At 52.2% G+C, this 20,132-nt stretch overlaps 7 protein-coding genes across 7 annotated transcripts; all 7 read left to right on the forward strand.

Annotated features, from left to right (window-relative positions):
• Positions 1-2,180: 2,180 nt before the first annotated feature.
• BJX67DRAFT_308706 (peroxidase) lies at positions 2,181-3,520 on the forward strand. Its single transcript, XM_071027105.1, has 2 exons — positions 2,181-2,628; positions 2,696-3,520. The coding sequence occupies exons 1-2, from the start codon at positions 2,284-2,286 to the stop codon at positions 3,437-3,439; spliced, it is 1,089 nt and encodes a 362-aa protein (XP_070889157.1). The 5' UTR covers positions 2,181-2,283; the 3' UTR covers positions 3,440-3,520.
• A 1,627-nt stretch (positions 3,521-5,147) lies between these two features.
• Positions 5,148-6,905, forward strand: BJX67DRAFT_346722 (thioredoxin-like protein 1). The gene is made up of 3 exons (XM_071028443.1): positions 5,148-5,368; positions 5,491-5,638; positions 5,739-6,905. The coding sequence occupies exons 1-3, from the start codon at positions 5,290-5,292 to the stop codon at positions 6,511-6,513; spliced, it is 1,002 nt and encodes a 333-aa protein (XP_070889158.1). The 5' UTR covers positions 5,148-5,289; the 3' UTR covers positions 6,514-6,905.
• Positions 6,906-8,078: 1,173 nt separating this feature from the next.
• BJX67DRAFT_308789 (uncharacterized protein) lies at positions 8,079-9,138 on the forward strand. The gene is made up of 2 exons (XM_071027109.1): positions 8,079-8,365; positions 8,464-9,138. The coding sequence occupies exons 1-2, from the start codon at positions 8,198-8,200 to the stop codon at positions 8,977-8,979; spliced, it is 684 nt and encodes a 227-aa protein (XP_070889159.1). The 5' UTR covers positions 8,079-8,197; the 3' UTR covers positions 8,980-9,138.
• A 4,484-nt stretch (positions 9,139-13,622) lies between these two features.
• BJX67DRAFT_308750 (uncharacterized protein) lies at positions 13,623-14,700 on the forward strand. The gene has a single exon (XM_071027107.1). The coding sequence runs from the start codon at positions 13,784-13,786 to the stop codon at positions 14,414-14,416; it is 633 nt and encodes a 210-aa protein (XP_070889160.1). The 5' UTR covers positions 13,623-13,783; the 3' UTR covers positions 14,417-14,700.
• Positions 14,701-14,784: 84 nt separating this feature from the next.
• On the forward strand, positions 14,785-16,189 carry BJX67DRAFT_308726 (uncharacterized protein). Its single transcript, XM_071027106.1, has one exon. The coding sequence runs from the start codon at positions 14,985-14,987 to the stop codon at positions 15,753-15,755; it is 771 nt and encodes a 256-aa protein (XP_070889161.1). The 5' UTR covers positions 14,785-14,984; the 3' UTR covers positions 15,756-16,189.
• On the forward strand, positions 15,970-18,337 carry sebA (putative C2H2 transcription factor (Seb1)). The gene is made up of 3 exons (XM_071027108.1): positions 15,970-16,162; positions 16,230-16,844; positions 16,937-18,337. The coding sequence occupies exons 2-3, from the start codon at positions 16,250-16,252 to the stop codon at positions 18,172-18,174; spliced, it is 1,833 nt and encodes a 610-aa protein (XP_070889162.1). The 5' UTR covers positions 15,970-16,162; positions 16,230-16,249; the 3' UTR covers positions 18,175-18,337.
• A 908-nt stretch (positions 18,338-19,245) lies between these two features.
• Positions 19,246-20,123, forward strand: BJX67DRAFT_378712 (diphthine--ammonia ligase family protein; the record flags this gene model as incomplete). The annotated part of the gene is made up of 1 exon (XM_071032392.1): positions 19,246-20,123. A coding segment is annotated over one exon (878 nt), but the record flags the coding sequence as incomplete, so codon positions are not given.
• Positions 20,124-20,132: the final 9 nt, after the last annotated feature.

A 20,132-nucleotide genomic window follows, 5' to 3' on the forward strand; every position in this document is an offset into this window, starting at 1 on the left:
GAGGACGCTTTTTTTGACTTTCTTCAAGGCTCGAGGCTCGAGCTCGCCACTACCATACACTAAGGCTCTTCAGCCGACTATCGTGTGCGGCACGAGTCGGGCAACCTCTTTTCCAATGAGTTGTTGACGGCTCAAGGCGCAAGATATTCTAGACCCCCAAAGATCAGGAGAGCCTTGAGTCGCCAGCGACGAAGAATCTCATTTCATGGCAAAATGCACAATCCCCGCCGCGCACGGCCGAGCGCCCATTACAAATCCGCAATTGCTACGGATTGTTCGGAGACAGGGCCGGATGCGGCTGTCGAGCAGGCTTCATAACAGCCCGGTTTCCCACCAAAACTCCGAACCTTGGACCCAAAGAGTACAATGGTCTTGTTTTATCACATGGCATTGGCATTTGGAGAGACTTAATGTGAAAAGAGGATGTATGAGCAGCAGGTGACTCCATCCACCACTGCGCTGAGGCTTCTTCGGAAGCCCAGTGCGATAGAGGAGCCTTAAATGCTCGGTAGACAAGCATTAATCTTGTTCGCCAATATGACCTACCATCCTATGGGATTAACCTAGAGAGGATAAACAGGAATTGGAGGTTGATTATGCGTCCTGAGGTATGAAAAGTGTGAGAGAGGAAAGAGAGTAAGGACGCGTGCAAAATTTTGCAGAACACTTAAAAGGGAAGGTATATCACGTGATAGTCATTTTGGTGCCCCAGGCCGCTGTCTTTCGATTTCAACCAATCTCAGACCAAGATATCTGGGCGAAATTGACTTGAACTTTGGTATCTAGTAGACAACCATTACCGCGCTCGTCCCGACTGTGTCCTTTACTTAATGTTACCATGTGAATGATGGGTTTTGCGATACTTGACAGCGGTCGCCGGAATATATATCCCCTGAACCCCTCAGTCAACCCCTTGCCCTAAGAGATCTATTTTCACCGGAAACCCCCCAAACAGGAAGACCGGAATAAATATCCTTGAGCTAGTTTATTGCGTAAACTATCATTATCCGAAGATTTCCATGAGAGATTGGCTCCTGTATACCTTCGAACCCACTACGATCAGGTCACATGACCAAACAAGCGAAGCTTTGAGTCACGTGCCATTCCACATTTTTGTGATTTTTCTGCTGCTTCTCTTGTCGCACTCCAACACTCCTCAAGCCTGTCCATCAGCCGCTTCTTTCCATTCCCCCTCAAAAGGCGTGCCACTCTTAATGACTGAGTTACACCACTTGCGCCATACCATACTACAAGTATAATCACTCACAGTATCCTACGCCTCGCATCTTTCGGGGCTGCCACTTTGTGGCCAACCCTCCCAACCACACAGTGCGCTTCTAGCCTTCACTGTGGCATAGAGGCATACTTTTTTCTTAGTTCGTTCAGTGGAAGATCAAAACCAAACAGTTTTTAGCAGAGCTGCGTCTACTCCACCCTGGTGTTCGCTTTATCGAACGGCAGGACTATTTTTACGACGGACATCTCTTCAAGCACTTTTGCATGAAGCGGAGGGCAACTTTGGGAGGCCGTGGCTGGTCCTTCCAAGCCAATGGAGTGTCTCTTTTCTTTCTATCTCATTGTCCCGTAGTTTTCCGTATGGTAGGGAACACATCGTCATCCTCTCCATCGCCAAACGCGAATTGGAAACGATATGTCACTCACGCTTCGACGTTGAGATGCTGAGTAAGATGATAACAGCAGAGAAGCCTCGGAAATTCCCGTGGAAAACAGGACCCGGTCAAGCTGGCCAAAGAGGACGTGTCTGTTAATAATTCAGAGTTGCGAATGAGCTGAACAGTTCCATTCCGTCACTTTGGCTGTCAATAACACCGTCTGTCGACGAGGGAACAACCTTAGAACAAGTAAAGACTTTCTGCTTGAACAATAATGGCCTCACCGTCGAACAGAGGCGAAAATGATGAGCCATGGCTCGGGAATGGCTGAGTATTGCCACGCTTGCTCGCCCCTGTGCTTTGGGCGGAGAACAGAGAAATGCGGAGAGAGACTTTTGGTCTTGCCTTCGGCTGAGTCAATTCGACAGATCTGGGTCCAGAGCTCACCAATGTGGCCCCGATGATTGGTGCACACTGCACAGTGCCTTTTCGATGGCTTTCGGCAGACGGGGGAACTTTGGCTTTGGAACCTGAGCAGTGTTGATTCCCTTCTTGTCGTTCCTCCAATTCCGATCCTCTCCTTTCCCTTCTCATCATCCTCCCCCTTCACTCTTTCGTCTCACCGGTGATCGTCCATCTTTCCCTCCTCTACGCTCCTTTGTCCTTCACCATGGCGTCCGCTGCTAGATCCGCGTCCCGCGCGTTTTTGCGCTCCTCGTCCATCAGACCCGCTGTTCGCAGCTCTCGTTTTGCTCTCCCCTCCCAAGGCTTCCGCGCTGCCTCTCGCCGTGGTTATGCCTCGGAGGCGAACTCCGGCAAGTCCTCCAACACCTTCCTGTGGGCAGGTATCGCCGTCGCAGGTGGTGCTGGTGCATACTTCTACTTGCAGGGCAGCGATGCTGGCGTCGGCTCCAAGAACTTCGTCCCTACCAAGGAGGACTACCAGAAGGTGTACAATGCCATTGCCGAGCGCCTCGCTAACGAGACTGACTACGATGATGGCAGCTATGGACCGGTATGTCTTCTATGCTACCTTCCTTAACCTGAATCACGCAGTCTGACCGTCGTCACTGTTATATTAGGTCCTCGTCCGATTGGCCTGGCACGCAAGTGGCACCTATGATAAGGAAACCGGCACTGGGGGCAGCAATGGGGCTACGATGAGATTCGCCCCCGAGTCCGACCACGGCGCCAACGCCGGTCTCAAGCACGCGCGGGACTTCCTCGAACCCATCAAGGCCCAGTTCCCCTGGATCACCTACTCCGATCTCTGGACCTTGGCCGGCTCTGCCGCTATTCAAGAACTCGGAGGTCCTACCATCCCCTGGAGGCCTGGTCGTCAGGACAGGGACGTTTCTGCCTGCACTCCTGACGGCCGTCTCCCCGACGCCTCCAAAGACCACCGCCACATTCGTGATATCTTCGGTCGCATGGGCTTCAACGACCAGGAGATGGTTGCTCTGTGCGGTGCCCACGCCCTAGGCCGCGCCCACACCGACCGCTCCGGCTTCGATGGCCCTTGGGACTTCAGCCCTACCGTCTTCACCAACGAGTTCTTCAAGCTGTTGGTTGACGAGAAGTGGCAGCAGCGGAAGTGGAACGGGCCCACCCAGTTCACCGATAAGACAACCAAGACTCTGATGATGCTTCCTACCGACATTGCGCTCGTCAAGGACAAGGAGTTCAAGAAGCACGTCGACCGCTACGCCAAGGACAGTGATGTCTTCTTCAAGGAGTTCGCCGACGTCTACGTCAAGCTCCTTGAGTTGGGCGTTCCCTTCACTAGCAAGGCGGAAGACCGATATGTGTTCAAGACCTCTGAGTAGAGGATGTTTGACCAACATCTGACACTTGGGATCAGTCTAATTCCGGGGTTCCCTTCAGCCAGGTGCACTGTTGGCTTTTCTCTCTCTTTGTGCTGCCTTCTCGATATCCGACGTCACTCGTCATATTAGATGTTCTGATCTTTCTTTCTTTATCCATGTTGCTAGAGTGTACTACCAGATACATTTCCCAGTAGAGGTGCAAGCCAATAAATCAAGATTTCCACTGCCAGTCTTCCAAAAACAGTATTTCTACACTCCTAGCGCCTAATGTCTCGTAGTAGATTGCTTATTAAAATAATGTGGCCCTCAAAGCTTTTAGAAAATCTGCTGTTGCGGTGTAACTTCTCAAGCCTCAGCGGATCTCCAACGTTTTTTGAACGTTAGAAATTCGGCATCCACAACTTCACTCCCTCAATACCCACCCAACAACTCCCCACGGAGCTTATAACACCAAAGACCCTCCCTTTTGATTAAACTAATGGAGAAGAAACACTACTCGTGAACACCAGTTCAACCCTCCGGACCCCGCGCCCCCCCCAAAAATCCCTATCTCTTCGGCGACAAGAAAAATGACCAGACCACCCTCAACGAACCCCGACTTCTACGAGATCCTGAACCTTCCCTTCCCCAACGCGCTTTCAAGGCAGCAACTCAAAGTCGCCTACCACAAGGCGCTACTGAAACACCACCCGGACAAAGCTCCCAACGCGATCGCAAGAGAGCAGACGACTACGACTACGACCACGACCCTTCTACCCACTCCCCTCAACGACCCCTCACGAACAAGTAAATCTAAATCCGTCACCGTCGACGAGATCACAGCCGCCTACAAGACCCTATCCGACCCTCTCCTCCGCGCAGATTACGACCGGTCGCTGCGGTTAGATCGGACGCGAATCGCGGGGCGCGAGAAAGCGGGGACAGTCTTCCACACGGGTTTAGAGACTGTTGATCTTGAGGATCTTGTCTGTGATGAGGGTGATGGGGACGGGGACAGAGAAGCCTTCTGGTATCGCGGGTGTCGGTGCGGTGATGAGAGGGGGTTTCTTGTTTCGGAGCGGGATCTGGATAGGGAGGCGGAACATGGGGAGATTGTGGTTGGGTGTCGGGGATGTAGTTTGTGGATGAAGGTGTTGTTTGCGGTGCAGGATGACCGTGAAGATAATGAGGATGGGGATATGGGAGGTTTTGATGTTGGGGAGAAGACTTGACCAAGAGAGTGAAGCATATCTTGTCTTATGCTACCCACTCTTTACTATTCGCTCAGGTCGAGGATGCGTGGGTGAAACGGCGCCTACTGGACGCTTGGTTATCGCGCGTCGTGTCTTCTGGTTACGGCCTCATCCTAACAGGGGACATATTTTTTTGAGGCTTCACGGGGGATTCCACCGTGGCCGGCTGCTGCGCGCTGGCGGCGCTCATGGCAGTGAGCCAAAAGTTGAAGAGCGATGCTCTCTGAGCGACCCAATTCCCGGTCCTCCCGCTCTTGCTGGTGATCTCGAAGGACTGGGATTATACTCGGTTCACACGATGTAGACACGCCAGATTGTATACATAGATGCTGGCTTCGCTGGCCGAATACAAACCCACGGCACATGATCAATCACCGTCCCCCAAATCCAAATTGCAAAGAGCCCAAGGTACCCGTAAAATAAGTAACAGCTCTGAAATACACGAAAACGAACTTGGTGGTCGTAGACCCTCAAAGTCTTCACCGCGGCGGGGCTGATGACATATATCGCGACTTTCCGAAGCTGGAGGTGTCAACAACGGACAGACATCGACAATTTTCCATTCCATCAACCACCTCTCCTTCGTCCGAATCTAACATCCTACATCCGCCCGCCACCATGGCGTCTCCGATCCATATCACGTCTAAGGAGCAGTTCCAAAGTCTTTTATCCTCTTCCACCTTTGTCGTGGCAGACTGTGAGACCTCCCCCGCCTTTTCATCACCCCTCTCCTCGCCCCTCTCTCGACAGGTTTCTCGACGCCTGCGTACAATTCCTTTGTAACTGATTACTGACATCTCATCTTATGAAACCATCTAGTCCACGCAGAATGGTGCGGGCCATGCCACGCCATCGCCCCCGTCTACGACCAGCTCGCCTCGCAGCTCTCCCGCCCAAACAGGATTACTTTCACCAAGATCGACGTCGATAAACAGCAGGACATCGCAAAGGCATATGCCGTTACAGCGTACGTCCTTACCTATTCATGCCGGGGCCGACCGGCTTCTACTCCTTCTAAGAGACACCGAAACACAAAGCTAACAGATCTCGATGATTCCCCCGTTTAGAATGCCCACATTCATCGTCTTCGAGCGCGGCCGACCAACAAACACCATCCGCGGCGCGGACCCGACAAAACTAAACCAGGTCATCCGCAAACTCGCCACAGAAGCCGGCAAGAGCGAGCCCGCCGGAGCGGGGGACGCATCATCATCCGGCGGCGCCGGCGGTGGTTCGTGGCTGGGGGCTCCCGCGCCAAAGGGATACACCGATATCACGGACGAGTACGATGCCAAGGGTCTGGAGCTTCTGAACGTGGATAGCGAGTTCGGGGTTGCCCGGGCGCTGCTTGGGTCTGCGAAGCCGTCTGTCCTTGGGAACGGGAAGACCGCTGAGGATGCAGGTGCGGACTGGGTTGAGAGTGATACGGACGAGCAGTTGATGCTGTTTATTCCATTCAAGTCTACGCTCAAGGTTCACTCGTTGCATATTACTTCGCTTCCTCCTTCCGAGGGCGATGGTGACGAGATCCCGATGCGGCCGAGGACCATCCACCTCTACACGAACCGGTCTCATGTCCTGGGCTTCGACGAGGCGGATGATATCCCGCCTGTGCAGGCAGTGACGCTCGAGTCTGGCGACTGGGATCCCAAGACGGGGACGGCGAAGATTGACCTGCGCTTCGTGAAGTTCCAGAGTGTCTTCTCGTTGAATATTTTCTTTGTCGACGGCGACGGCGACGGCGAGAAGACGAGGATAGATAGGATTCGCATTTTCGGAGAGGCAGGGGAGAAGAGGGAGATGGGGAAGCTGGAGAAGATTGGCGACGAGCCTGGCGAATAAGTGCTTTGCGCGCTGCGCGCTGTGTGTATGGATGGATATCAAATGACGAGGCAAGCCGAGTCGAGCGGCGCAGAGCATGCAATTAGACTACGTTACGACAACAATGAGACACACGATTGTAGAATCTCAGAAATCTCTACACAGTCTACTCGAACTCGTCAAAAAGAGGATTTAAATCCCTTCAATCCCACACATCAAAGAGCCAAACGGCCCTTAAATAAATGATTGTCCGATCCCAAACCAAATGGTCTCATCCTCGAGAAAAAATCAGAAAGACCAATAAAGTAAGAACCGGCGTGCAATTCCGTCCTTCTGTGACGCAACAGACACCTGAGAATACATCACTGAGAGAGAAGATGTCCAGGCAACACGGGTGAATAGTTGCGTCGCCGCACGAAGAAAGGAAAAAGGGAAAAAAAGGATTCAAAATGTTGCTGTGGATCGTGGATTTTATTGTGTTCCTCTTCTCGGGGTATGGATAAACCTTTGTTCCGCGATTAATTGGGATTAGTGGGATTGCTTGGTTGGGTGTGTTTGAACACGTGACTACTGGACGAAAATTCTTTGAGGTTGTCGGGTTCTCGTCTCTTCCTTCATCAAACAATCTCAAGGCTTATGACGAGATTACTGGATGTTTTTTTATTATATGATAGGAAGAGACTGACTCCCGCTGGGAGGTTGATCTCAATACCATCCACTGAGGCCTTGTTCGAGCTTTCATTTGTGATTGCTTTTCGTCTGTTTGCTGGAGGTGGCGTTTTTCTTTTTCTTGCTCTGGTGACAAGACTTTGTTTGGAGGCATATCTTACTGATAGATTCTGAATTTGCTTGCCTCTTGTCTTTGATCTGCTCCGTGGATTTTGTCGAGGATTGTGCACCGCGGAAATATTGGACTCCATGTAGACGAGCTGATAGGTGATCGGTGATAAGGCTGTGAGAAATAACGAGATTCCTGCAGATAGGAGAGATAGGGCCCTTACGTTTGGAATCTTGAGACCGCCGCTATCTTTATTGCTATCCAAGGGTGATTTTGAGATAGTGGTTGTTCAGGATACGACGGCATCCTTCCTCTGTTGCTCTGGTAAATGTGATATGATGCGATATCAATGATTGACGCTGATCCATCTCGAGCTGAGAGGATCGGGAGAGCGAACCGTCGCTCATGCCGAAAGCTGACGACGGTGGGCTTGAAGGCTTGTTCGAGGAGGAAGTGCTTTCGGGCTTCCGCTGGAGAGGCAACTGCTTCCTTGGGACTATGGGAAGGTCTCGGTTCTTTCCTGCCAGATTCCACATGAAGATGACGAAATATCGCTTGGCTGTACCTGTGACTGATCCATCGAGTCGTCGAATCGCTTCTGTCCAAAGGAACGCAGGACCTTGCTGAGGACAAAGAACATCGTCAAAAGAGTGGATCTGGCGGAACTTGGGCCTCATCACGATTGTCATCGTTCTCGGCTGCAAAGACACCTTGACCACATCTTGCACACCGCCTGGCTTTCACAAAAGCAGACTGGATATCTTGGATTCTGGAGATGGCTCGACTCTCGTCGATCCTGCTCGGAGGAATTGAATCCATGAACGTGCGCGCCTGCCCTGCGCAGAGTCCCGTGCATAATCACACACACTGGAGCTGACCCACGAGGAAAGACAAGCAATTGGAACGTGTGAAGCGACTTTATGGTCCATGAACCCTCAGAATCGCTCTCGATTCCGGGATTGGCTGAAGGTTGGTCACGGATTGCGATCTGGAGTGGAGTGTCTGCGCGACTGGACCCGTTCCTTTGAGATAGAGTTTACCACCCCTGCGCAGTTTTGGGAGCCATCGAAATCCAATTCGATGCCTGAAGATCAAGTGCACATCAAAGTTCTTTGGCGGGACCCGAAGCCTTCGAGCCTTGAAGGAAGAAAAAGCAACGCATTGATTGTGCACAGAAGATTGGCTTGATCAAGGGCATGGTTTCGGCCGTCGCGCTGATCATGTTGCAAACAGAACCTGAAAAATGGTGTCAACTGTCAGGAGCCAAGGCCTCGGCTCGGGGTTTTCGAGGACGTTTGTTCCTTCATCCTGAGGGGCAATTCGATCAGCCGGTGAAGGGGGGTCTCACTGCAGCGATCGTTCCCGTATTTTCGTATCAGGGAATGACCCAGATTTGTGATGATGTTCGACTGGGCGAAAGGGCTCTGGCGGAAGGTTCCGCCATCGATGCTTCGGGTCGACGCGAACCAGGTCAATTTTCTGCTCCTCCAAAGACGATTGTCGTGCATTATTCCTTTTCGAGTTGCGAAGAAGAGTTGAATGGCTTTGATGAGGGGCCGTGGGGATGTTGGACCACACATCTGGGTTCCACACTTGTCTTTGCGCTCTCGAACCGCGGGTCAAGAAGTCAACAACATGCCATTCGGGGATTAGGTCTGGACCACTGTCCACGGGTCTTGGAAGTTCATGCCAAACGGGTCTGCTGGTGACGAAGTCCCCGCGCCAAAGAACTTCGCGTCTTTAGGGGTGGGGAAGGGAGTGGCGCTCCTGCAGGAACGGGATTTGGGTCTCTTGTCCTCTTGCCGTCCTGTCCTGTCCTCTGGGCTTGCCTGTCAATCGTTCTCCAACTGGAAGGAGTATCAATGCACGTGTGAATCCCGCTCAATCTTGGTCAAACTTTGCTTTTCCACGTTTGCTGATCAACATCCACATTCCACAAGCAAAGGGGACGGTGGGCTGTAGCTCATGAGAGCGCCATCTTTGGCCCTTGGACTCAGTCCAGGTGCCACCATGCCTTTCGGCGAAATTATGATCCAATCCCTTGCCACATTCTTGACGAGATCCCAATTCTTACCTTCCCGAACCGGCAAAAGCAGGTTCTGCTTCGCTCGCGCACTAAAATCTTCCTCGGGTCCTTCCCCGGATTGGCAAAGGCACCATCCAAAGAAGGAAACCTTTTCTCGGCAGAGGAAGGAACGGTGCAATCACTGACTCGTATGTGTTCAAAACCACGGCTGGCTCCTTGAATCATTCTTGTTTGTGAGACGAAAGTCGCGTCAACTCCAAGCCCAATCTTGTCCAAGCGAGAGGTGTTGGAGGCCTGGATTTTGGCGCTGCTCTTTTCTTTTGGAAGGTTGGGGGTTTTACTGTCTTCGCTCTCTGGACGAGGGTATCTGAGACGTGACATGGAACTTATCTCTGGCAGTAATTAACCCATGTTGAAGTATTTTCTGAATCAAGTTCGAGCACCCTGAGGGCAGAGAGGCGTGGTTCATCGAAATATGAGGTCATGCTTCGCACTCTCCCCGAAAAATGTTTTGAGAGAATCAAGAGTTGAACCAGGAAGCCAATGATGAGGACGAAAGGAATGGAGTTCTCTGGCGGTTTGGAGTGGTCGAACATTCTTCGAATGCCGCGAGATCAACCCTATTTTCCTCTTCATCAATCGTTGCATCCGAGGTCACATCGATTGGCGTTTCAGGCTAATATGAATGGGTCCAGGTCTCTTGAGTGGAGGAGAACAGGGGAAGCGTCGGAGATGAGGTCTTATTGGAGACTGTCGGTGGGAGGAGCCTGGGTTAGTGCGTTTCAGGCTGTTCAAGCTTGCTGCGCGCCCGCCGACGGTGGACTCGTCTGTTCTCGTTTCTCCACCTTGGACAATGACTCGTGTTGGCTTCATCATTGAATGCTGTGAGAGCAAAGAGGGAACGTGGGCTTTCCAGGAGACTGCCTGGACCCTGGGGCATTATTTTCTGGAGCATCTTCCCCATTGAAACTGATCTCGCCATCACAGCAGTGGATCCCATCTTCCAAGGTTTCTGTTGCCCGGCTCTGAAAAATTAAGTTCCACTCTGGTCGGGAACTGCGCCTCTGAATGTGCGACCCGAGACTTCTTGACGACTTGTCGGGCTGATCAACATCTCGAACTGGAAATGCACTGTCAGGCCCGGGCGATCATGACTTTTTCCTCCAGGATGCTGTCATTCTTGTCGTATCAAGCGTGGTGTGGTTTGTGGTTGGTGTCATCTTCCACCATTGACGGGCAATCAGATCATCAAGGAAGACTGAAAGTTGGGCATTTGGATGGCTCTTCCGCTTCCTTGAGGAGGAAATTGTCCAAGAATTCAACGGCGCCCGGCAAATCCGCGCTAGACGGCTGAGTCTTGAAGAAACATCCCACTCTTGCAAGTGTCAAGGGCAACCGCAACAACCTCTTATCTGCCAAGGACGAAACCACACGCCTCCGACATCCATCATTCTTGACGGCTGGACATGCACGAGGCCACCCTCTCGAAACAGAGTGGAAGGGACCGTGGCGGGTCTGGCGGTGACCGCTGACTGACATCGGCCCGCACAAGGCCCTTTCCGACCGGCTGGGTTTTGGCTGCTGGGCGCGCGCTCACCGTATCAGTGTCCCTCAAGGGCCCTCGTGGCGTGAGGCCCCCAAAAGCAAATCATGGCAGCACCAAAAACGAAGCGGCATGAATTTTTCTTACACGCGGATTGCGAGCCAGATTTAAGAATATTCGGACTTTGACACGTTTGTCACAATTTTATCAATCTTTGCATCTCCCAAGTTCCGTGGGAGTGAGCATTGGACCTGTCATCCACTCCTGGGAGTGGAAATGAGGAAGATGACGGCCAATGCAGGTCAAGCCTGACGGGTCGATCATCACAGTACTTGTCTCTTTTCACGCTGTTCTCGTCTGCCAACAAAGGTGCCCTCCGGAGTCTCATATCAATCTGATGCTCCTTCAACGACTTGAGGGAGAGAATTGACCTCTCATATTTGTCGTCCGTGCGACAACGGTTTTCCGTGCTGGCGTGTTCCACATCGAGGCCCCGACAACTCAGAAGTGCCAGTGACTCTTTGAAGCTCGGTCGGAAGCCACGGCTTAAGCTTCCTGCTCGGAAACTTGGTTGGTCGAACAGCGAAGATCCATTTAAATCGAACGTCCCGACTCGACTTCGCTGCGACGGGCTCTAAGGCCCAGGCAGCACCCTTCGCTCCTGGAAGCTCTCAACCTTCCAAGACTGAATCCCTTGGATTAAATTGAAGTTGTGATGTGGTGGATAACGGAAGACGGCTCGAGAGTGGTGAAGTACTGCCGCGCTGAGCTGGCGGCCGAAAGTCCTCACCTCGATGGCCATCCTGCCAGCCTTTGAACCCATTGCCCTCTTCTCCGCCGTTCCGTCACGAACCCTCCTGTCAAAAGACCTGGACCCTCAAGGAACAAATAGTATACAAAGTGGACCAAATCTATCTTTAGCGTAGCCAATCAGTGTACTCTAACTATACGCTTTACCGCATTTCGTCGCCCAGCCACTGCTCCTCAAACGTTGGAAGTCTCGGAAGGAAGCGACGTTCTCGACGAGGCAAGACTCAATGAGGGTCTAGACGGCGGTCGATTGCAATTTGCACTGCGCTGAGGTCATTTTTTTGTCTTTGATGTTTTGTGATTGCGTCGCGAAAACTGCACCTCGCACTCGAGGCGGCTTGTGTCCCACAACTTGATGCGGTGTTGGCCAGGTTACAAGTCCCGCCTGGGTGAGCCTGGCAAAGAAACCAGGGAAGAGAGTGGATCTTGGAAGCCTGGTAACTTTCGGAAGCGCATCATGGAAACCCTACAAGAAGACTGGTGTGTCAAGTCCAGCTTCTCCCTCTCATCAGTTATCCTGGCATCCTGGATCTGACAGCTCGCCTCCAGCCTGGGAACGTAGTGCCCCTTGCTTCAGATTGAGCTGTCAGTTGCTTTGACGGCATCATGATTCAAGTTATCCCTTCTGCTGTCACCGTCTTCCTCGGCTGAGTGTTCTGCGGGGACTCCGGTCTGAAGGAATGGGAGAGAATAAAGTTGTGCTGAATTGCTGATCATTGCATCTTGAGGGATTGCGAGTCAATATTTACTCGCGAGGGAATGGGTGCGTCCCAATGCTGCGGAGGGACACGAAGAGGCCAAGGCCGGTTTTGAGGCGCCGTTGCTTCTTCTTCTCCTTTTCCTTTCAGAAACGACGCGTGTTTGTGTTGGAGAAATGAGGAGGAAGTGTCGAGATTGTCGTCCTCCCAAAAATGGACGACTGGTAGACTATTGAGGGAGCTAGTTGACTCTTGGGTCGAGGAAGAGCCAGCCTGACGGACTTCCGGGGACCGGAGAAGCTTGGGCCTTCTTGGTGTGCGCCCATTGGACGTCTTGGGCCTTGAAGCCAATTTGCGTCTCGAAACAAAGAGAACGAGCAGGACAAACTTTTGAGCGACGATGTGAAATCGAAATAATTCGGATCATGATTGTGACGGCTGCATGCAAATGCCGTCTGGGTTGGAAGTGGCCAGCGCGCTCTGGCTAACCTGTCAATGCCTGTTGGCGTCGACCTTTGGTCGGTCAAGACTATTCATGATTCGATGATATCGATGAGACGAGACTCTGTCGGCTGTGTGGATGTGACGTTTCCGACAAGTCCCTTGGCTTGCTGCTCGGCTGCGCTCTCCGCAGTTGTTCCTGCAGTAGGCCGCAAGGAAGTTCGAACAACCTGATCGGTCTCGCTTGGGCTGAACGGGTCGACCTCAAACTTGGAACTATGTGACTTCAGAAGGGCGCTGTGGCCCGCGTCTTTTTATTTTATTTTTATTTTTGGTCTCGACGATGAAAAATTTGCCTTGATAGAGGCTCTGCCACCGTCGCTTGGGCAATAATTGTTGTTCCAGAGAGAGGTGATTTGTCAGGCTAAATTCCTACCTACACCGACTTGCAGAAATATGGCATGCAAGGTTGTTCCAGACGCTGCGTACCTGGCATCCGACAAGCAGTCTCGTCTGGAGGACAGGCCCTCATCTCATGAAACAGCGGGCAGTCGGCTTCGAGAATCTCATCCGTGGAATGGGTTACAACAGCATCATCTGAAGGAATTCTCTATGGGGTGCAGAGTGTCCTGCAAATATTCGACATCACGACAGGGATTGTATGCATCGTGATGTGTTTTGGAGGACGGGAGCACCCACAGTTTGTGGGTCGTGGAAACCGTTTCATTTCTCAATCTTGCCTCGCCACATCTCATCAACAGCACCGGTCAATATCGGTTCCAGATAGATTGCTTCGTTGGTGAAGATCTGAGTCGCGTCGCTGCGTCAGCCCTCTTTGTTCTGCTCCAGGATTCAAAAGACAAATCCACGGAGACAGGAATTGTGGCACTTGCCAACCTTTGCAGTGCAACCAATGGCTGCTTGTGAGGACCACAACACGGAGAATTGATTCTGATCGACCTTGCCGTCTGAGGGTCTTGTTCACATTCTTGGACATGCTCTTGTGCATTGCTGATCTTCTCTCAAGTGTCTTGGACGGCTCGAGCGCAGCCTCCGCTAAGGAGACGGCGCTCATAGGCCCAGTTCTGACCGTCATTCTTGTGCTTTTCACCATTCGGGCATGGTTTAGAATCCCCCAAATGGATGGACGGGATGCGCGGTGCAGTGGGGCGACGGGCGGACCAATCCTACCCCTTCTGATAAAAAAGAGAAACTCGCATCCGCATGCATTTGTGGTGCACTGCAGCGCCAGCCAACCTCAAGTTTTTCGGTTGACTGTCACAATCAGCCGAATGTTGCGCTGGGCCTCCCAGCGGCCATCATCATTGGGCAGTCCCCGCCCTCGCTCAGAAACTTGGAAAAACGGAGGGCCCACCTCAATTTCGAGATGGCAGCTCATTCGCCAGACTTTGTGCTCGTTGCTGATAAGCGTAAGATCGAAAAACAAATGTGACTCTCCTGTCATCACGGACACGGCCCTCTGGCGAGATGTCATTGATCCAAAGGCGTTCGTCCGTAAGCGCGGAGATGGCGGTGGAGGGGGGATGACGGTTGCGAGTGGTGGTGACATTGGCTGTGGCAGGGAATCTTGGAAGAAACGTGACTGGCGGAAGGGCAGGGCCAATTAATCAAATTCTGGGTTATTTTAGGAAAGAGTGAACATCAGGCTGGAGCCCTGGAGTGGATTGGCTGAATTTGGGTGCGCCAGAGAGCAGTTTCGGAAATGTGAGCGGTGGCAACCCAGCCATCATCGACAGCACAGCAAAGCAGATTGGGATGAATATGAACTGAGACATTCTCTGAATTGCGTCAGGAGCAAATCACAAAGCTGGCCGGGAAAAGTCGATTTGGCCACGCTGATATTGTTCGACACCGTGCGCCTGTTGGCTGCAACGGCCAGGCAGACTGTTTGAAGACTGTTGGCGCTATCTCTTCTCACCTCCCACGCTCGTCCAGATTCTGGATCCCATAATTGGGACAGATCGTTCTCCGCATTTACTGATCCTGTATCCGTTCGAGAGGATTTCGGGCCCGCAACAATGGGTTCCAATAATCCTGAGTTCGCTCGTGCTCGTGCTGGTCCACTTGCGCTTCTTTTGGGTTTCCCCGGCCGACCTGGTGGGCCACACCCGGCTCACTTGCTGTTCTGTGATTAGCTTTTGTTGGGTGGGAGTGTCGACCACTCCCCTCCTCAGAATGGGTGACTGGATCATGGCACAGCATTATTTCGGATATGCTGGGTGTGCTGTGTGCATCTGCCTCCACCTGACTCCGCTTCTGCTCTGTGAACTGAAGATGTGCAGGGCCAATGAGTCTCTTGCCAGTGTGCCCGTGAAGAGTTGCATGGGCGCATCCAAAATTTCGACAGGCCACAGCGTTTATCTCCGGGACGAGACTGGACAACATGGCCATGATACTCAGCTGAAGACGCAACTTCTGAGAGAGCGGCTCTGGGTGTGGGATGGCACCATCTCTGGCAGAAGCCTCAGATTTTTTGACAGAGGGAGAATGATAAATATCATCAGGGTTTATTATGATGATAATTATTTATTTTATTTTCTTTTCTTTTATTATTTTTTTTTTTTTTCTTTTTCAAAAAGAAAATTAATCTCATCATCCCAAGAAACCAACAGCGAGGCTAAAAGGTACCGGGCCCAGTCCAAGCAAAAGGGCCAATTCGTACCACCACCAGGCAGATCACACTCTTTTATCCACAAGCCGTCCATCCTCCTCCACCATCCTTCCGCCGTCCTCTTCCCATCTCGGCGCTGTCGCTCTTGTCTCTCATTTCCCACCCCCGCGACTCTCTTTTGCTCTTCACATTCATCGTCCTTCCGATTCTTATTTCACTTCCCAATTTGCCCTTTCCTTACCCTTTTTAGACTTCACTTGATCCTCCTCGAGAGTCTCTCGTTTCTTTTCCTTCTCTCTCTTGTCTTCCTGCTTCTTCCTCTCGTCTTTCCTTGACTCCCCTATCAGTCTCCCGGTCCCTGCGAGTGCTCCCAGACTCTCCATAATCAGGTTTGGTTCGCATCTATCCAGGCTCCTGTCCTTCATTCATAGACCTTCCGATACGTCTTGGGAGACCAGAGGATTTCCAGAAGCACGGAATAGTGGTATATCAGGTCGCCTCCGGACTGCTCATCTGTGATCTGGGACTTTGTTCTGACCCGCCCACCTCTCTGGTCATCCACTCATTCTGACAACGAGAGGCATCCCACTATCATTGAATCCGCAGCTTCACAGTGGCAGACTGTTACTCCTGCCATAATACTATTTCCAGTTTATACTTACGATACTATATTTTATAATAATATCCGGTCGAGAGCTGACACCGATTTACTCTCTCCAGTTCTTCGACCACGTCATCTAATGTACGTCCAACCGCGCTCTGCGCTGATACCTGGAAAACGCACCGGACAAGAAGCTGACAGAATATAGATTGATCCCTAGTAGCACCAATGGAGACAACATACACAATGGCACCCAGCCCGGTGCAAGGACAACCGCAATTCGCATATTACCCTGCCGATTCCCAAGCAAGAACGCAGCCCTACTCTAGCCATCCGTCAGAAATGCAGCCGTACTATGCCCAGGTCTCGCCTTTCCCACATGCTACCCCGCAACAGCAACCGGGGCAACCGCATATGGTACCCGAGCAGCAACCACTCTACTCTGCTCCTGTTATCAACATGCACCAAATGGCCACCACAAATGCTTTCCGCGGAGCCATGAATATGACTCCCATCGCTTCTCCCCAGCCGTCGAATCTGAAGGCCGCCCTTGTAGCCCAGAACTCGCCCGCCCTCATGCCTTTGGATACCAGGTTCGTTAACGACTATTACACGTTCCCTTCCACGCCGCCTCTCTCAACCTCGGGAAGCTCCGTGAGCAGCCCGCCATCCAGCACCGGCACGCTTCACACTCCTATCAACGACGGATTCTTCACTTTTGAGAAGGTGGAAGGTGTGAAGGAAGGGTGTGAGGGAGATGTTCACACCGAGATCCTGGCCAATACCGACTGGAAACGTTCGGCTTCGCCAGCCATGACTCCTGGTAAGTGATCATACTTGATCCGTCCGGGAAGCGGCGTTGTGTTTTGGGAACTTTATTTTAGGGTTGATCAGCAAGCTAATATCCCTTTTTAGTGTTCATCCATCCCCCTTCCCTTACCGCAAGCCAGAGCTCCGATCTCCTGTCAGCAAACAGCTCTTGCCCGTCCCTTTCGCCTTCTCCTTCCCCTGTTTCTTCTCTCTTTGGCCAATCTCAGTCCTCCCTCAAGCTTGAGCAGACGACCTCGTTCTGCGACCCCCGAGAACTTACTGTTGGGGCATCGGCAAACAGCCATCCTGCTGAGTTACCGCCCTTGCCGTCTCTTTCTTGCGAGGAAGAGGAGCCGAAGGTGGTTCTAGGGAGCGAGGCAGTGACCCTTCCCGTGCACGAAAACCCAGCTCCGTCTTTCACATCCTCTACTGAGGATCCCCTCAACACACTGCCCACATTCGATAGCTTTTCAGATCTCGACTCTGAGGACGAATTTGTGAACCATCTCGTTGACTTCCACCCGAGTGGGAACACATTCTACCTCGGCGGTAAGAGGCAGCGTCTCGGAACGTATTCGCTTGATGAGGACGAGTTCCTCAGCGAGCACGGCCTCGAGGACTCGGAGGATCTGGAATTGGCCCGTTCTGGCCTTCCCACAATGCCTATCGAAGGAACTAAGGTTTCGGAGGAGATGGCAACGAAGAAGCGGAACAGCTCTCGCAAGTCTCTCAAGAAGGCTATTTCGTCTGAAAGCTTGTCAGATTCTATTATTACGGAGGAACAGGCTCAGGCTCCTTGCGAAAGCCACTCGCACGAGCTGATCCCCACACCAGAGCAATTGAATGACCAACCTCGACAAAACTCCGTTGTCAGTGCATCTGGCTCGGAGACCACCCCTGCGCCTGTCTCTGTCAACCGCCGTGGTCGTAAGCAGTCTCTGACCGATGATCCTTCCAAGACATTCGTTTGCACCCTCTGTTCCCGCCGATTCCGGCGCCAGGAACACCTCAAGCGTCACTACCGCTCTCTCCACACTCAGGACAAGCCATTTGAGTGCAACGAGTGTGGCAAGAAGTTCTCACGGAGCGACAACCTCGCCCAGCACGCCAGAACACACGCTGGTACCTCTGTCGTTATGGGTATCATTGACACCACCAACGGCGCCGGCCAGACCTCCTACGACGAACGGGATTCAACGACGATGGGTGCCGTTCTCTACGAGGCTGCGAGCGCAGCTGCGACCAAGTCAACCACCAGTGAGTCGTCGGACGACAACGTCGAGATCCCCTCAGTCGACCGACGATCTGTGAAGAAGCGTAAGCGAGACGAGAACAATGCCTGATTGTTTTCCCTTGAGGCTATCATGAACGCTATGCGACCAGGAGTTTTCTTTCTCTCTTCCACATACATTAATACATTTCCTGCATTCCCTCCGTTTCGACTTCTACACTGGTTGGTGTGGCTCAATCTTCGGTTGGTTCGGCGTCTGGCTGCAAACATTTTCAAGGGTATACGGCTTGCGTCTACAATTCTCAATTCTCCAGGTCACAAGAGAAAGAAAAACAGGGGGTGTTGAGGACGCCCGTGGTTCGGTTCGGCACTATAGAGGGGCGCACTCGAAATTCGCGGCTGGATTGCAAAAATCATTGAAGCGCATGCTGGGAACCTCACTCCAGGGGTTGCATCATCTTCTTTCTCTTTTTGCCTTGACCTTGGATTTCCCCTTCTTGTACCCCCTGTTTGATACTTATAATCTTCTTGCTTCTCTTCCCTTCTCTTTCATTCTCGTTTACCTTGCCTGTTGTCTCTGTACTTTGATGTAATATGCTTTCCTTGTTATTTCTGTGCTGGCCACATGTATAATCAACTTTATTGTCACTTCTCGTTCTCCCTGTCGTTACCTCATACCCCCTTTTGCATACTGTTGTTATATCACTGTGTCTTGCTAGTTTGGTTGCATCCCCCCGTGTGCATAATATTGTGTTCTGTGCTGTCGCGTTGAGCATGTCCGGTCGTCCTGCAGCTTAGCTTGTCATAATCTGAGGTGTTACTGAAGCATTAACTCTGCAGTAGGATTTCAAGCTTGTATTTCGTATCTTGTGATCCTTAAAACCTCAGGTCCTGTGTATGGAGACCTGAACTTGATATACTTCAGGTGCCTCTTCCCCTCTCAGCGAACTCGACACCCCCATTATATTCTAGAGCCACATAGACAAGACAAAACCAAGCAAGCAGGATTTGAAAAGACACCTCACAATAATTTCCATTTTAGATCTCTCCATGTTAGCTCGCACTGACTACTTGCGGGGGAGTTGGGGAACCTCCCAAGAGGAATAAGGCCAAAAAAAAAAAAAAGAAATCTCCCCACCACCCCCCTCACCTCATCCAAAACCACAAACTCCAACTCATCAAAATGCCACCCCTCAAATCCAGGCCAAATCGAAATCCAAATCCAAGTCCCGGGCTAAATGTAATCGCCCTCATATCCGGCGGGAAGGATTCCCTCTACTCAATCCTCCACTGCATCCGGAACGGCCATCGCGTCGTTGCGCTCGCGAATCTCCATCCGCCGCTGAGCAACACCACCACCACCGGCATTGGCACTTCCACGATCCACAATGACCCAAGCCGGGGTTCGGGGCGGTCTTCTCACGGCGGAGAAAAACCAAAGGGGGAGGACGAGGAAGTTCCAGGGGAAGTAGAAGAAAGGTCCGGCGCCGACGACATCGACAGCTTCATGTACCAAACGATCGGATGGGGCGTGATACCGCTCTACGAGGCGGCGCTGGGGATACCACTTTACCGGGCGCCGATTGCAGGCGGGGCCGTTGATAAGGGGAGGGTTTATCGGGATCGCCCTGATCCTGGTTCTGATTCTGATTCCGATCCTGGTCCAAGTGCTTGTTCTGCGCAGAAAGCAACAGGGCATGAAGAGGAGGAGGAGGACGAAACCGAATCACTCATCCCGCTGCTTCGACGGATCATGCAGGCGCACCCGGAGGCGAACGCTGTCTGCGCGGGCGCGATATTATCGACGTACCAGCGGACGAGGATTGAGGATGTTGCTGCGAGATTGGGGCTGACGCCTTTGGCTTGGTTGTGGATGTATCCGTTTCTTCCTGCGCCTGTGGAGAGGATGTCTGCTTCTCCTTCTGCTTCTCGTCCTGGTGACGGTGGCGAGGCGGGTTTACTGGAGGATATGGCTGCGGTTGGATGTTCGGCGCGGATTGTGAAGGTTGCTTCGGGGGGGTTGGATGAGGGGTTTCTTTGGGGGGATGTTGCGGGCTCTGAGTCTACGGG

Source organism: Aspergillus lucknowensis, assembly GCF_044049455.1.
Source record: "Aspergillus lucknowensis strain CBS 449.75 chromosome Unknown BJX67scaffold_7, whole genome shotgun sequence".
Classification (NCBI taxonomy): domain Eukaryota; kingdom Fungi; phylum Ascomycota; class Eurotiomycetes; order Eurotiales; family Aspergillaceae; genus Aspergillus; species Aspergillus lucknowensis.